Below are 16,682 nucleotides of genomic sequence, written 5' to 3'. Positions count from 1 at the left end.
GTCTGCTCCAAAGTTCTGTTTTCAAAATGGCTTTCTCCTAGGATGTTTCTCTCTAGGCTGCAGTTCCTCAAAAATGTTACTCTTAGTTGCACCTGGGATATTTGTCCTCTCTCAGCTTCTCCAGAGCAAGAGTCTACTTTCAACAGCCATGTTCAAAATGTGTCTTATCTGCAGCTCCTGTCCTTTCTTCAAAGACTCTCTCTTGGCTGTAGCAACTTGCTCCTTCTGTCTGATCTTGTATACTGCTCCAGTTATTTAATTCAGACCCATCCTGAATGGGCGGGCCAACACCTCCATGGAAATTATCCAGTCAGAGTCATCACCCACAGTTCAGTGGGGCACATCTCCATGGAAACACTTAAAGAATTATGATCTAATTAACACTGATAGTTCTGCCCACACAAGATTACATAAAAAATAATGGCATTTGGGGGACATAATACATTCAAACTGGCACAACCTAATAGAGAATCTAGTATTCATTTGTTCCCCTTTGTCAAGTGCATTCTATGCATTGAAGATTCCAGGTATGTTTACTTATTTAATTTCATTAAATGCAGACACAAATGTTTTTGTCTGACAAAAAAATAGCATCTTGCTTCAGAATCCCAGGGAACTGGCATAACAAACATTTCAATGCTCAGTTCAACAGAGAGAGACACAGACATACCTTTTTCAAGGCAGTTTCCATGCTATACAATAAGCACTATTTTTAAAATGTCTGTTTCCCAACTAGACTGTGAGTTCCTTGAAGGCAGAAACCATGATGTGTCCGGCGCCGCCCCGCCCCGCCTCGAGTCCTCGGTCGGCCGGCGATGGGGACCAGAGAGATAAGGGGAGAGAGGGTGCGGACAACGTCTTACCCGGAGCACTTGTGATCACTCAGGACTCGCGGTGGTAAAGCAGATAAACTTTTAATGAGACTAGGCAATCATCATCTTTACAGGTTCCACCCGGGGCGAGACACCTCGGGGGAGAACAACCTCGATGCGGCCGTCAGGTACGGCTCCTTGTGGGCTGTCTCCCCGAGCTTTGCCCGGGAACTTTCTTATAAACCTTGCGTGTATCCAATGGGCTAACGCCACGCACACAAGCATGATTGGTGAATACAGCGGGTGGTTACATACATCAGAAGCCGGAAGCAGGATGTGGGCGCCATCTTGGCACCACTCGATGGGCGGGGGGACTTTGGAGCAGGTTTACAGCGCATGCGCTATGCCCGTCCCGGGAGACGGCTCTCCACATCTCCCCCTTTATTATTTATATCGACCCAGTGTCCCCAGTGATGAGTGTGCTCCCGTGAACCCAGATGGCTCACAATTTGTTCCGGTGCTTTGGGGAGTCTGGACTAGGTCTCAGCCATTTAGCGGCGGAGCCTCTAGCACCGACCAGAATGCTCACGTCATATGGAGACCGGAGAGTCCGTAAGCTGGAAGCAACGTGACTCTCCCTGCAGTGCTTTGCCTGGCAACTGGGGAACAACGACGGGGGCAGGAACAGCAGTAACCAGAGTCGGGGGTGTCACTAGGTGTCTCTGTGCAATGGCTAGGGTCCAGTCTGGCCACAACTAGGACTCTGCCCTAGAGACCCACCTGAGACAAAAATTATGACTGCTGGCGTCGCCCGTCATACCTGGGACACAGCTGCGCGCTTAGCTACAAACCTCGCTCCCGAGTGCCCCGCCCGAGGCGGCCAGGATGGGGTATGGCCATCAGAATGGTCGCTGTTGGGGGTATCAAAGGTGGAGGACATAGCCATCATAGTGGTAACACGGTACTGCCGCGCTTGAAACAGGCGTTCTAGCAAAGATTTAACAATGACTAATCCCACCAATGGTCCCACCATCAAGAGAATCCAATTAGTCAAATTGGGCCAAGAGAACCAAGAGGTGACTTGGTCCCACAGATTTTTTACAGTCTCGCCCAGTGTGGAAAGGTCGAAACTAACAGGCTTCAATTCCCTAATGTTCTCAAGTCCCTGAAGGTCGGATTTCACTTGGTCGGAGAGATTGGTGAAGTTGGGGAGATAAGTGTCCTTGAGCCACTCGGCGACATCTTGCTGCTTCTCTGTCAAGTTCACCCTAACCGGGGTGACACAAAGCCTCCCGAATAACCATCGGGTATCACACGTCTGCTGGAGAACTCTCCAGAGTCCATCTATTTCTAGTCCCAGTTCCTGTATTTCATTTTGGAGCCGCATGATGGCTTGGGAGTTTAAGTTTATCATTCGGTTCTGGGCGAGCAGCGCGTCTCGGGTGGTATTGGCCAGGGTGTTGACTGTTTCCATCGTTCTGAGGTCCAGGCCTGAAGTACAGCGTTTCCGACCGCTGGGATGAACAAGGAAGCGACGATACCGCCGATGTTCCATAGCCAGTCTTTTACACTTCTGGGCTTCCTATTAAAAGAGGGTAAAAGGGGCCCAGAAAACGGAAAATCTCCTGTTGACACAACCTGGGTGACAGGTCCTACCCAGTCGGTAACATTGACTGGGACCCAAACATAGCTGGGACGATAAACTAGGATAGCAAAGGGAGGGAACCCGTTCCAGCACTCCGATAGACGGCAGGGACTTGTAGAGCAATTGAAATCTGCGCTCTCAGAGGCTAAAAATGCAAAGGGAGGTGACACGCAAACATCTCGGTGCAACTGAAAAGAACAGTTAGTGTCAGCCCGCGTTCCTTCAGCATCTGAAAAGGAGCAATTGGTATGGTTACTGGTGGCGAGTGACGAAGTGTTGGAGAGGGTACCGTTCAGAAGCATTCCTGGATAAGGGCAAGTGGGTGAGGCTTAGAGACGGATCGCGCGTGAAAAGATGAGGCGAAGCGGGGGATCTGGCAGAGAATGGGGCTAGGGTTGGGGGATGATGCCACAGGCCCCAAAGGAGGGCTTCATCGCCTCGAATCACCGCGAGGGCACTGAAAAGGCAAAGGCAAGTTAGAAGGAAGCTCGCAGTGGGAAAAGTGGGGTTTGGTCGTCGCCATCATCAGCAGAGCTGGAGACCGGGTCTGATGGTTCGGGTTGAGGACTTGCTGACTCGTCAGGTAGCAGTTCCTTGGTACTCTCGGGCGGTGTCACGGTTCTCACCAGCCTCTCCGGAACCCACACCGGCTGGCGTCCTGGTTCCTGGGGAAAGACACAAACAGAGCCTCTGGCCCAGCTAAGCACCGGGTCAGGGCCTTTCCACTGTGACGTGGAGGGAGCGATATGGCCCTTAACAGTCTCCCATATAAGGACTAGAATCGGGTCCAAACAGACACCCGTTTGGCGCGCTCGGTCTATATCACGACCAAGTTTCATCCAAGAGGGCAGATTAAGGCTGCCAGAACAAGGAAACCAGGGGGCAAAAGTGGCCACATCATCAAGAAATCGCTGGAGAGAACTTCTCTTAATTGAGATACCCCGCTGTTTCAAAAGGGTCTTTAAGGGGGTTAATAGGGGTGAACTCCCAGACTGCCCCATGCTTGCAGTCGGCACTATCTCTTAATCACTCGGAGAGCTCTTCCGAGTCCCCGGGGCTACCTGAACGCCCACGGGCCCTAGTCCTCGTATGGAAAGGGGTGCTTACCTTCTCGCGGTGATCAGTCGCGGAGGTCAAGCCGCGAATCCCGGGAGCACGTCTCCGTCGGGTCGAGGGGAACGAGGGGTCGATTGAGGAGTGTGTCCCCGTACGGGCCACCACTTGTCCGGCGCCGCCCCGCCCCGCCTCGAGTCCTCGGTCGGCCGGCGATGGGGACCAGAGAGATAAGGGGAGAGAGGGTGCGGACAACGTCTTACCCGGAGCACTTGTGATCACTCAGGACTCGCGGTGGTAAAGCAGATAAACTTTTAATGAGACTAGGCAATCATCATCTTTACAGGTTCCACCCGGGGCGAGACACCTCGGGGGAGAACAACCTCGATGCGGCCGTCAGGTACGGCTCCTTGTGGGCTGTCTCCCCGAGCTTTGCCCGGGAACTTTCTTATAAACCTTGCGTGTATCCAATGGGCTAACGCCACGCACACAAGCATGATTGGTGAATACAGCGGGTGGTTACATACATCAGAAGCCGGAAGCAGGATATGGGCGCCATCTTGGCACCACTCGATGGGCGGGGGGACTTTGGAGCAGGTTTACAGCGCATGCGCTATGCCCGTCCCGGGAGACGGCTCTCCACAATGATGTTTTAGCCATTGTACCGCCTCACCCCACACCCCAGGAGAAAAATACAGAAAATTCAAAGGGAATATTTTCCCAAAATTTTAGGGTAAATAAACAAAAATTCCTTTAAAAACTGCCATTTTCCGTTTTTATTTCCTTGAATTCTATAACCTTCTAGGTTAAAGGTGGATCTCATTCATCTTTATAGTACTCATTCTATTTTTGAATTTTGTTGGTTAATTACATACATATCTCTCCTTATGCACTATAAGATCCTTGATAGCAAGGACTTTGCTTTCTATTTGTATCTCTCATAGTGCCCAGCACAGATCTAACTTATAATTGACATGAAAATGTTTGGTGAGTGAATACGAGATGTCACAAGAAAGCAGATAGGAGAATAATTTAGTAAATGTGGGACAGTGTGTTAAGTCAAGTGAACTGTGGAATATATGGATAGCTGCCTGGCAAGTAAGTGGTGCTCAGTAAATATCTGTCAAATGAGTGTAAGGATGAATAAGAATAACCCTTGATAAAATTTAGAGATGGGTGAAAGTATTTGGAGCATTTACAAACCAATGACATGCACAATATAAAACCTGTGATGTGGAGTTGGGGAACGCAATAATCTCCAACAGGGTTTTGACTGGATGCCACCCTGAGATAGCCAGCACATTGCTCTTAAATGTGTCAGAGAGCCAAGGCAGGAAAAAAATAAGGAGTCTAAGAAAACATTACTTCAGTAAGCTACACAGCATGCATTGTCATATTAAAATGATGACCTTTGGTTTACATCGTGATATTAAAAATCCTGAGAGGAATGAACTTGGCTGATCCCAAGAAAGCTAGGTTAAGTGTGAATTCAAAAGTATTTTTTGCTCTGTCTTTTATTCAGTATTCAAAAAAGATATATTAAAACATACTGTGCATGCTGAGTGTTACGCTGGGCATACGGATAAGTCAGAGTCTCTGCTTTTATGGAGCTTATAGTCTAATGACAGGACAGGCAATGAAACACTCTAAAGATAAAGGGCCATATTCTATTACAGTTACGTGTGAGAGATGAGTCTTGAAAAAGACTGGGAGGATCTTCTTGGCCCTTTAATTATCTTGACATTACTAACCTTTGATTTGAAATATGGTTTTGTATTCAGATCCCATGATTCTCCCCTCAAGGACTGAACCCAGAGAAAATAGGATCTTTAGTGTAGCCTGTAGAGGTTCAGATGCTGGAGCTCCACATGCTGCTGTAATGATGCTTCGTATTGATTTATATCAGGGACCAAAACTTTGTTAAACCCCTCTAATATGAGCTCTTGAAGGCCAGGAACCTAACTGATCATTTCTAGAAACTAGCACAGTTCCAGTCACACAGCCAACACAAAATATATGTTTGATAGAAGGAAGGAAGAAATATGGGAGGTACTTTATTTTCCTAGCTGCTAAAACAAATATTATGCAATGGGTTGGCTTAAACAATGGGAATTCATGGACTCATGTATTTGAGGCCAGGAGAAGTCCAAGACCAAGGCATTAGCAAGGTGATGCTTTCTCCCCAAAGACTGTGGCATTGCAGGGCTGCCAGAGATCCTTGGTCCTTGACTTTTCTGTCACATGGAAATGCATGTGTGGCATCTTCTCCTTTCTCTTCCAGTTTTCACTGACTTCCAGCTCCTTGCTGCTCGCATGGCTTCTCTCTCTGTCTTTGACTTGGCATATAAAGTACTCCAATGATCCAGATTAAACCCCAACCTGATTCAGTTGGGTCACACCTCAATCAAAGTAACAACTTGAAGAGATATTATTTACAATGGGTCCACACCCACCAGAATGCAGACCAAGAACATGTCAAAATTGGGGTACACAATTTAATCCACCACAGGAGGGAAGGGGGGATGACGGATCTGGGCCCTAGTGATTCCTGCAGAGTTAAGAATGAATCGTTGATCCATTCGCTGTATTACCAGTCTTGTAGGATTGTGAAAATTAACAGTGAAGTATATGAAGCAAGGGCCTAACATAATGCCTGGCATATAATAGACACTCAATGAATGATTGATTTACTGTTCATTATAAAAGTAGCAGTGTGGCTGTTATCTCATAATCACGTATGCCCCACATCTACACAATGCTTCTTACCTCTTTTTCCCTTTCTCAGTGCAACCAGCTAATTAGTCATGTTTCAGAGTCAATCTTAAACTTCAGCCTAAACGTGGAATATGACTCCCGGGGAGGAATGTAGACCTGGCATCGTGGGACGGAGAACATCTTCTTGACCAAAAGGGGGATGTGAAAGGAAATGAAATAAGCTTCAGTAGCAGAGAGATTCCAAAAGGAGCCGAGAGGTCACTCTGGTGGGCACTCTTACGCACATTTTAGACAACCCTTTTTAGGTTCTAAAGAATTGGGGTAGCTGGTGGTGGATACCTGAAACTATCAAACTACAACCCAGAACCCATGAATCTCGAAGACAGTTGTATAAAAATGTAGCTTATGAGGGGTGACAATGGGATTGGGAAAGCCATAAGGACCACACTCCACTTTGTCTAGTTTATGGATGGATGAGTAGAAAAATAGGGGAAGGAAACAAACAGACAAAGGTACCCAGTGTTCTTTTTTACTTCAATTGCTCTTTTTCACTCTAATTATTATTCTTGTTATTTTTGTGTGTGTGCTAATGAAGGTGTCAGGGATTGATTTGGGTGATGAATGTACAACTATGTAATGGTACTGTGAACAATCGAAAGTACGATTTGTTTTGTATGACTGCGTGGTATGTGAATATATCTCAATAAAATGAAGATTAAAAAAAAAAAAAAAAAAGATCACATAAAAAAAAAAAACTTCAGCCTAAAATCATGTCGAAGGATATTCAAGTGGAAGGATCTCATTTATTCTTTTAGGGGAATGTAGGAGGAGAGCTGGACCATACCAAAAGATGTAAGTTTCAGTCTGACTAGTTGACTTACTAGCTGCCTGATTTGGGGCAAGTTCCTTAATTTTCCTGGCTTCAGTTTCCTCTTCTCTAAAACCAGACCAGGGACCTAGTGAGTTCTAGCATTCAACTCTAAAAATTTCTTATCCATGATGCCTCAAAATAGTAAACCCATCCATTCCTTTTTTCCTGCCCCAATATCGCATTGTACTTATTCACACATATGTTTCTTTGTTCTGTTAACAGTGACATTCCTATGTAAAATGAAGGAAATTCAGGGCCATATCAATTTGATGCCTAAAATCCCAATTGGTGTATAAAAATCTTCCTTTTAAAAATTTTCTAATTGCTGATGCATTCTGTAATACTTATCTACATTTTATGCCCAATTTCTAATTAAAATTGGTTTTCCTTTTTGAAGTAGCTCCATTCACTGAGCTAGCTGGCTGTTATTTTAAGTTACTATAAAATCAATTTTTCACCTTCTTTGTGAATAATAGTTCACGTAGAAAGAGGCTTTTTTGATACATGTTCATACATTGCTAGGTTCTTTGCATATATTAATTGGCACCTCCTGAGATGCAGTTTGTATACTAAAAATGTCAAGAAGAATGACATGCAGCTGGCCATCAAAAAACAAAATGTGTAAAGGCAGGGATATACCTGCTGTATTAAAACACTAATTTTCCTCCTGATTTATCAGGATTTGAGTCCAGTCATATACAATTTGGGGTCAGTTCACAGGGCAAAATAAGAGACCGCCGTTGACATTAGATTAGCATTTGCAAGTGCATCCTCAGCGTCTTCCAGCTACCTAACAGTGATAAGAAGTATTTTAGAATGGCCAGTGATTTGGCTGCCTTATTCATCATTAAACTATTGTCACAAAGGAGAGTATGAAGAAGTCACAATATGTGATGGTTAAGTTCATGTGTCAGCTTGCCTAGGTTACGGTGCCTGTTGTTTGGTTAAGCAAGCACTGGCCTGATTATTACTATGAGGATATTTCATGGATTTAAATTATTAGTCAGTTGATTGCATCTATAGCTGATTACATCTACAATCAACAAAGGAGATTGCCTTTAGAAATGAGAGAAGACTCGTCCAATCAGTCGAAGGCCTTAAATGGATAACTGATTATTTCAGTAATCAAGAAAAAAAAAAAAAAAAGATGACCAGCTTCTCCTGGAGAATTAATAGAAAGCTTCAACAGAATTCCCAGCTTGCAGCCTACCCTACAGAATTCAGACATGCCGAATCCTCTCAGACACATGTGCCAATTCCCATAATAAATGTCATATATATCCTATTGGTTCTTTTTTTCCTGGAGAATCATGAATAATACACAGTGGCACGGGACAGAGAAAACAACGGGCTATGAATCAGATCTGTGTTCTGATCTCACCTTAACCACATTCTGGCTGTGCATATTAACGTCTCTGGGTCTCCTCTATAAGAAGACTACAAGGTCTCCCACATATCCCTTAAGGATGAGGAGAGGATTAATCTCTGGATGATAATCCTGTTAGGCTTTAAACAACAGAACTCCTCTTAATCCACACAACTGGATTCAGTTATAAATATGTTAGTCAAAAGATTTTTGCATGCCTTACTTTTTTCACCTTAACTTTAAAAATATAATTGTTTGATGACATAATAAAACCAGTGGTTTAGTGATATTTGAAAGAAGAAATGGGATTTCTCCCAAGAAAGCCCCTTCAAAAATTTTTAAGGCAACATGTCATTGCTGACTTTTGATTCAAACTGTTCAACATAAAGTAAAATACATTTCTAGCATCTTTGGCTATGGTGTGAGAAATTTTGAGCCCTCAATTTGATCCAATATTGTTCTTCTTCATATTAAGCCCTATCTGTTTGTCCAGCATGTATGATTTCTGCATTGTCCAGAGTTTTGATTTTCAACAGATTTGTCATTGGTAACAACACAATGTTACACACAAACTTTCTATAAATCATCAGAACTCTCAAGTTGTCTGTAATCAGTTGAGAAATTGTGTTCTTCATAATCTTCTTATATGTGTAAGGAATAAGATTTTCTTTAGCACTGTCAACCTCTGGGCATAGCTTTTTTTGATGTTATGTTCCAACATCTAAATTGTCAATGAATTACTTTAAAATATTTGATACACCAAATTTGTTTGTAAGATTAGAAACCATTTTTTCTGAAGTTTTGTTTTCTTTTCTTGCATAGTTCACCCTTAATACATTATCAATGCTTTCTAGTTTGGATTTCTTTAAATAAGAGTAAGACTCAAAAGGAACTAAATGGATAATTTTCTTTATTTTATAATTATTTTCCAATCTTTAAAGTTGTGCCTGTCTCACACCTAATTTGACCTCAGTGTTAACTTCATATGATAATTATACAGTCTTTCCAAGTTAGTAAACTTACTCTTGATTGAAATAATTCTTTTTTACATGTATTTTTACTCTATGTTGAACAAAAAGAATTCATTTTTGTAACAAATTATGTGATTATAAAAACAAGTACACAGGAATAAACAAAAACAATTACAGTTGATTCTTGGTAAGTGTACAGTTTACCTGGGAGGAACTGACATTTGTGTTCATCAGCATTCCGCTTACTGCAGGCATTGGTTGGCCTATTTACAAGGGATGGAGAGGATTGGTTGATCTGTTAAGAGGATGCTGATTGAGAGAGCTTCAACAGTGAAATCTGTGGACAAACTGTAAACTGGAAGATCTGTGGTGATTTGCCACAATGCAGAGTCCCCGGCCCTTATTATAGTTAATGATTTGGATGCAAATATAAACGGCATTTTAATATATTTGAAGGTGATTCAAAACTAGATGAAAGTTTTTTTATTTTCATTAAAGAAGTTGTAGGTTTACAGAAAAATCATGCAAAAAATGCAAAAAATACAGAGTTCCCATATATCCACCCCTCCTATTATTAACATCTTGCATTAGTGTGGTGCATTTGTTACAACTGATGAAAGAACATTTTTATATTGCACTGTCAATTAGTCCATGGTTTACATTAGTGATCACTGTTTATTTGTACAGTCCTATGTTTTTTTAAATTTTTATTCTAGTAACATCTATATGGCCTAAAATTTCCGCTTCTAACCACATTCAAATATATAATTACGTACTGTTTATTATGTTCACAATGTTGTGCTACCATCACCACCATCCATTACCAAAACTTTTCCGTCACCCCAAATAGAAACTGTACAATTTAAGCATGAATTTTTTTAATGCCTAGCACATAACAGATTCTCATTAAATTCTTATTGAATTGAATTGGTGATCTAATGTTAACTTAACAAACTGAAAAACCAGATCAAAATCAATGCCATTAAATTAAAAAAAAACCAGTGCACAGATAGATAATAGATTTAATTTTGAAACATTTAATGTCAAAATATATTAGAGATTTGGTTGACCATAAACTTAGTTCAGCTGCTCAGGCAGGAATATGGAATCCAGACGGTGGAAAGTCAGCATCTCATTTACTCTGCCCTAGTCTGACCACATCTGGAACTCGAGTTCATTTCTAGGTTCTGCATTTTAAGTAGAAATCAGGAGAAAAATTTAAGAGCATACAGGGAAAGATAACCAGGAATCTTGAAACCATCTCATGAAGAAAGAGCTAAAAGTATTAGGAATGTTTATTTGAAGGACTCATTCATTCGGTGACTGTTAAGGACATATGAGTGTTACATCAAAAGAAGAAAGAACTTTTTAATAATTTTAATTGCCCCATTGTAGAACAATTTTCCACGTGTAACAGGCATGTAAAGCTCATCTTGTACAAAGTTAAACTTTATTATATTTTCCTACCCACACATATGCTTCTACCTGAGGAGGTGTATCAGCCAAGCGATGGTTACATGTAATTAGTCATGGTAGCACTAGCAACACATTGTCTATATGGTTTATAATATGGAACAGATAGAACAACTTCCCAAGAGGAAGATGTTTGATGTTTTAAAGATACAAATAATTGTAACCATCAAGTAGCTCCTAGCACCCACTGCAGGTATTACTTAGACATTACTATCTGGGAATTACAAAAATTCCTTTATGTCTGTAAGTATCTGTCTTAGTAGAGTAAAAGAGTAATTACATGTTGTAAAGGCTCTGTTTGTTCCAAATTTACACTCTAGGAGAAATTGTGTGACTTTGCATGTGTAATGTAAAAGGATTTCAATTCTCTGAGCTCTTTATGGGACCTTTTGCATTTAATTTAAATGCCACTAAAACTTTAAAAGGGACATTTTTAGAACAGTTTAGTGTAGAATGATAAAGCCAAAGTAGTGATTAGTAAAGTGGGATTACAGAATACTTCTTTATTTTAATTTTGGGGCTGGGTTAAGGTGAGGAAGTTATCAGGGATTCTAGTTACTCATTAATCTTGGTTAATAGCATTATTGAGCCTTACCAAGAAGAGCTGTTGCTTTCAAAACTAGTGGACAATAAATGATAAAGGAAAGGATTAGACAGTATGCACAAAAGCAATGCAATTAGGAAATAAGCATACAGAAAAATTATTCTAACTAATAAACGGAGAAATTCTTGTTACAAGCCTAAAGTACCAGTTTGCACTCATTAAATTATCAAGTTATTTATATTGTAATATCCGTGCTTGTGAAATTATAGTGAAGCTGGTAAAAATCTATATTTTTAGTAGCAATAAAATAATACAAAGATTTTAAATGTAATATAATAACATAAATCAAGAATCTAATAAATGTTTCCACTTTTAGGAATGCATCCAAAGGAAATTGTCAAATAAGGAAAAAGTAATTGCTATTAATGAGCTTTTTGCAGCATTGTTTATAATATTAAAGCAATAGAAATAATGCAAATAACAAGAAAAGTGCAGTTAAATATATTATATTTTCTTAGGAGGTAATATTCTATAACACCAAAATAATAATTGTGGAGAACCTATCAGAAATTCCTAAATTATAATGTTGGGGGAAAAAAATAGGATATGAAGTTACACTTGTTCTGTGTATATATAAAGCTATGTGAAGCACATGTAGACATTTAGTCAGTATGATAGAGTTAATAGTGAATACATTTGCCAACCCAGTAGGTTTGGGTTTGAATTCTGTCTCCACATTTGCAAGCTGTTGACTTCTGTCAAATTAAGTTCTATTCATTTTGTTTTCTTATATGGTAAATGAAAATAATAACTATCTTATAGGACAGCTGTGAGAATTAAATAACAATATAAAATCTGAGAGAAAGTAATGGAATTATGGGTCAATTGTTTACTCTCTCTTATTTTGACTTCTGCTGATTTTATAATGCTGTTTTTGCAATAGACAATATACTTTCATTGAATATTGGTGACCAAAATTATGTTATACCTAGAAATATTCATGTGTTTAACTAAAATGATCTGAGTAATTATTCTTATTTAGTGCCAAACATCTCAAAGTACACACTGTGCTAAATAATATTAGATTGTTAAACAAGCACGTACATAATTGTACCATGTGGTAGGCACTGTTCTAAGCCCTGTGTTCACTGAATCCTTATAACAACCCTCTGAGGGAGGTACTATCCTGATTTTACAGGTGAGAAACTGACACACAGGGAGGTTTACGGAACCGTACTGGTTTCCTAGAGCTACCGTAACAAATTACCACAAACTTAGTGGCTTAAAACAGCTGAAATTTATTTTTTCATAGTTCTGAGGCCAAAAGTCCAGAATCATGGTGTTGGCAGGAGGACATTCCCCCAAGGGCTCTAGGGAGAGTCCCTGCTTGTTTCTTCCAGCTGCTGGTGGCTCAAGGTGTTACTGGGCTATGGCAGCATAACTCCAATCTCAGCCTCCATCTCCACGTAGCGTTCTTCCCTCTGTCTCTCCTTCTCTTCTCTTATAAAGGCACTCATTATTGGTTTTAGGAACTACCCTAATCCAGGATGATCTCATCTAGAAATCCTTAACATATTACAAAGACGAAATAAGGTTATATTCACAGGTTCCAGGAATAGGACATTTACATATTGGGGGGGTGGCCATTCAACTCACTACAGCAGCTTAATCAAGGTCACATAGATATATATGGTGGACTTGGGATTTGAACTTAGGCAGTTTGGCTGCATGATTCAATCTCCCGAACACTATGCTGCCTCTCATTTGGATGATCAAAATATTACAACTGAACATTTGTGGTGCTTGGCACCAAGAAGGATTCAGGAAACAGAGGACAATCTTTAGCTTTAAGTTCATTCTCTAGGCCTTAACTACTTTCCCAAAACTCTGTTCCCTCAACTTCAGACACATGATATCACATCACAACTCAATGCTATTCCCCAGGAGACACCTCTTCTCACCCATAATGACCAAGGTTCTGAATAAAAATCTCTGCTTGGCTTTCTGTGACAACGTCAGCATTTTCAAAGTATGTTCTGGGAAATCCCAGAGCTTTACGAAGATACCTAATGCTCTGCAAATATTTAACTCATCTTTCTCTTTATTCGTATATCTGTACCTACATACCTTCACATACAACATGTATATGTAACTAGTATTACAACTAAAATTGGTTAAAATCTTACACATTAAAATACATCATATTCTACATTTTAATACATAGGAAACCCACTGCATGTTAATTTTAGCTGTTGGATTGTTATTGTACATCTCTGAGGTGAAAGTAGCTTCTCCTGTAATCTCTTTCTAATTGATATTCTGATATTGCAAGGCAAATTCTTACAAATCTCAAAATTTCTTACTATTTGGGAGGTGATACGTAACAAGAGGTAAGAGTAATGGCTCTAGAACCAAATGCTAGTTCAAGCACAGCTATTTAGAAACTTAAGGGAAGTTTCTAAATCTCTCTGTATCTTAATTTCCTCATCTGTCAAATGAGAAGAGTGACAGTATGTACTTCACAGAACTGTGAGAAATAAAAGATGTAAACATATAAAAGACTTAGAAAGATGACTTGGGCAGTATAAGGACTTGATAAATGTTAGATTTAATTATTTTTATTGCAACTCTTTATCTACAAACTCAGTGTTTTCTTGGTACCATAAAAACAAAGCAAAATACGCAAATATATTGAATTCTATGGTTGAAATAAGACTGCAACTGGAAGTCTCATTTAAAATTTTTTTTGTGATCATTAAGCAGCTAAATTGTTCATAAAATATTGCTTAATTTTACAAAAAAAGTTTTGCAAATTCTAACTCTTAAATAAATTTATACTAATTAAATACCACATCTCCAATTCATAAATTGGGCTCTGTGTAAAATTTTATTAGAAAAAAATGTTCTGCTGCCTAATGTCTAAAATATATTACATTATAATGAAATTTGTTTTGATGTTCTATGTTATCTCATTCTGAAGGGGAGCATTACCTTTTCCAAACATTTGTTTTATGTCTACCTGTCATTTACCTTTGAATAATACACTCATGTTGAAGTCAAATTGTAAGGAAACATTAACCTCTTATCTAGGTAGACTGCTGTGTTTTGGTGGATAATTCTACTTATAACCAAAGAATAATGATTTAATCATTAATTTCTTTCCAGATTAGTTTTTTTCTTGAGAATAGAACTGACTTGAATGTTCAAAGACATTTAAAATAAATGATGTTTATCTTTTCTTTCTTTTCTTACAGTCATTCCCAACACAGCAGTGCAGTCCGCCAACCTTCAGTGACTCTCCAACGGGCCATCTCTCTGGAAGGGTAAGATTAGAATATACTGGCGTGTCCTCTTAAACAAAGCTGTACAGCCCCATCTCTTTGAATATAAAGAAATTCCTTCCTCCCTCCCTTCTTCCTTCCCTCCCTCCCTTCTTTCCTTCCTTCCTTCCTTCCTTCCAATCAGCAAATATCCATGAAACCTGGGTTATGTGTCAGGCACTGTGCTAGGTAATAGATTTAAAGTCAAATAAGATACCTTCTTTGCCTTCAAAAGAACTTTCTAGTGGGAGTGAAAGAAATACAAATACTTATTATCAATGTAATATAAGTATGTTTAACATACATGTGTAAGAAATTAATGGAAGAACAAGAGGGGTATCTGGCATCAGGGAGAGTGGAGAGATCAGGATGATTTTAGAGAGGATATAACTCTATAGCTCAGTTCTGAAGGATCTGTGAATATTTGCCCAACAGAAATTGCAAGGAAGGGCACTCTGGGCAGAAGAAAGAACATTGGCAGTGACATGAACATATGAGCAAGTGTAGGGTATCGAAAGGCCATTGAGTGTTTCAGTGCTGTTCATAGGGTGTGTGAGGCAGTGGGGCAGGAGATGAGAATGGAGATGTTAGGTGAGCTGGCTTATATGCAGACTACTTATTTTGTATTTCTAAATTCCCTGTTCAGATAATTGGAAGACAGAAGGATGGGTCACTAATATGTCCATTTGTCTTATATTTGTACTGGTTTAATTGAGAATATGTAAACTGATTAATATGTAAAACTGAAATAATTTTATTTTTCCAATATCTGTTACCAACTGAGCTTTGTTCAAGCCTGTTTCCCAATGGTGATTAGGCTGTAGACTTCCTTAATGACATTTCAATTCACATCTCTAACTTTAGTAATTATTTGTCCTCCCCATTTTAAAATGTTGAGCTCATGTTTGATTCAAACCGTTCTCCCTCTTTCCAACACTATTGAATACAATTCCACCAAAGTAGCCTGGAGTTGATAGAGGGATAGTCTACTCTCTCACACAGCTCTTTAAATTTTCCCTTCCCTTATATTTCTCCTCTGGCAGTGTTGGGGCAGAAAGGAGAAAGAGGGAAATGGCATTTCCTTCCCATTCTACTGTGGCTGTCCCCTTGCTGTTGAGTATCTCTGGTGGTGTAGCCTGGATGGGTGAAGAACCAAACATGCACCAATGCCATGAGACTCAAGTTCAAGCACCTCTTCTAGCAGCCTCACCTTGCAGTCTTCTGATGCACTCACAGCTTTGCCCATGCTGCAGCAATTGCTCACAAACCCATAGTCCTCCTTTCTCATCTGTCCTCAGCACCTCCAGAATGAGTCCTGCAGGCATAAATAGCATGAATCTCTCCTACCTCTCAAGTGGAACTTACTAGGGGATGGTTTTTGCCCCTCTTTCCCTGGCTAAGCTCCTCATCTTCTCTCCCCAGGGTACTTCCCCATCTTCAATGGCAACAAAGCATGTTTGAAAACTCCACAACCAAGTGGATATCCAGTCTGAGAGAGTCTTTACTTAGTCTTTACCCCCTGGGACAACACAGAGTCTAGAAGCACTGTTCTTGGGGTGCCTTTTCTTATCTTCAGCTAAGGAAACCCACTGAAATCCCTAAACCCATGGAGGAGTGGGGGTGACAGGGAGGAGTGCAAAGAATGTGGCCTCTCCATGAACAAAGGATACCACCTTCTCTTTCTGTCCTTCCTTTTCTGTCTTTGATGGCAGAGACTCAAACCACTTTAGTCTTTCTAGTTAAGAAAAAAGGCAGGAGGAGGGAATTAACTATGAAATTAGCACTGGAGAATTAGGTAACTTCCTCAACAGGACATATCTCTATTGTAATAGCTGTTCTATTCTATAAACTAAAAGAAAAGTTCTCAATCAATACCACGTAGCATCTTGTCAATTAGTGTATGCAAGGTGAT

The 16,682-nt window shown here is 40.2% G+C and overlaps 1 protein-coding gene across 16 annotated transcripts in view; it reads left to right on the top strand.

Moving 5' to 3' along the window:
• DLG2 (discs large MAGUK scaffold protein 2) overlaps positions 1-16,682 on the top strand; it is a 2,332,374-nt gene that overhangs the window by 1,924,478 nt on the left and 391,214 nt on the right. For all 16 annotated transcript variants that reach the window (XM_037840899.1, XM_037840898.1, XM_037840904.1 and 13 more), the window contains one exon: positions 14,705-14,773. In XM_037840899.1, coding sequence (XP_037696827.1) covers positions 14,705-14,773 — 69 coding nt within the window. The remainder of the gene's footprint in view (positions 1-14,704; positions 14,774-16,682) is intronic.

This window comes from Choloepus didactylus, chromosome 6 (assembly GCF_015220235.1).
Source record: "Choloepus didactylus isolate mChoDid1 chromosome 6, mChoDid1.pri, whole genome shotgun sequence".
NCBI lineage: Eukaryota > Metazoa > Chordata > Mammalia > Pilosa > Megalonychidae > Choloepus > Choloepus didactylus.
Note: the sequence above shows the minus strand (reverse complement) of the source record. Positions and strands in the feature narration are given on the sequence as shown.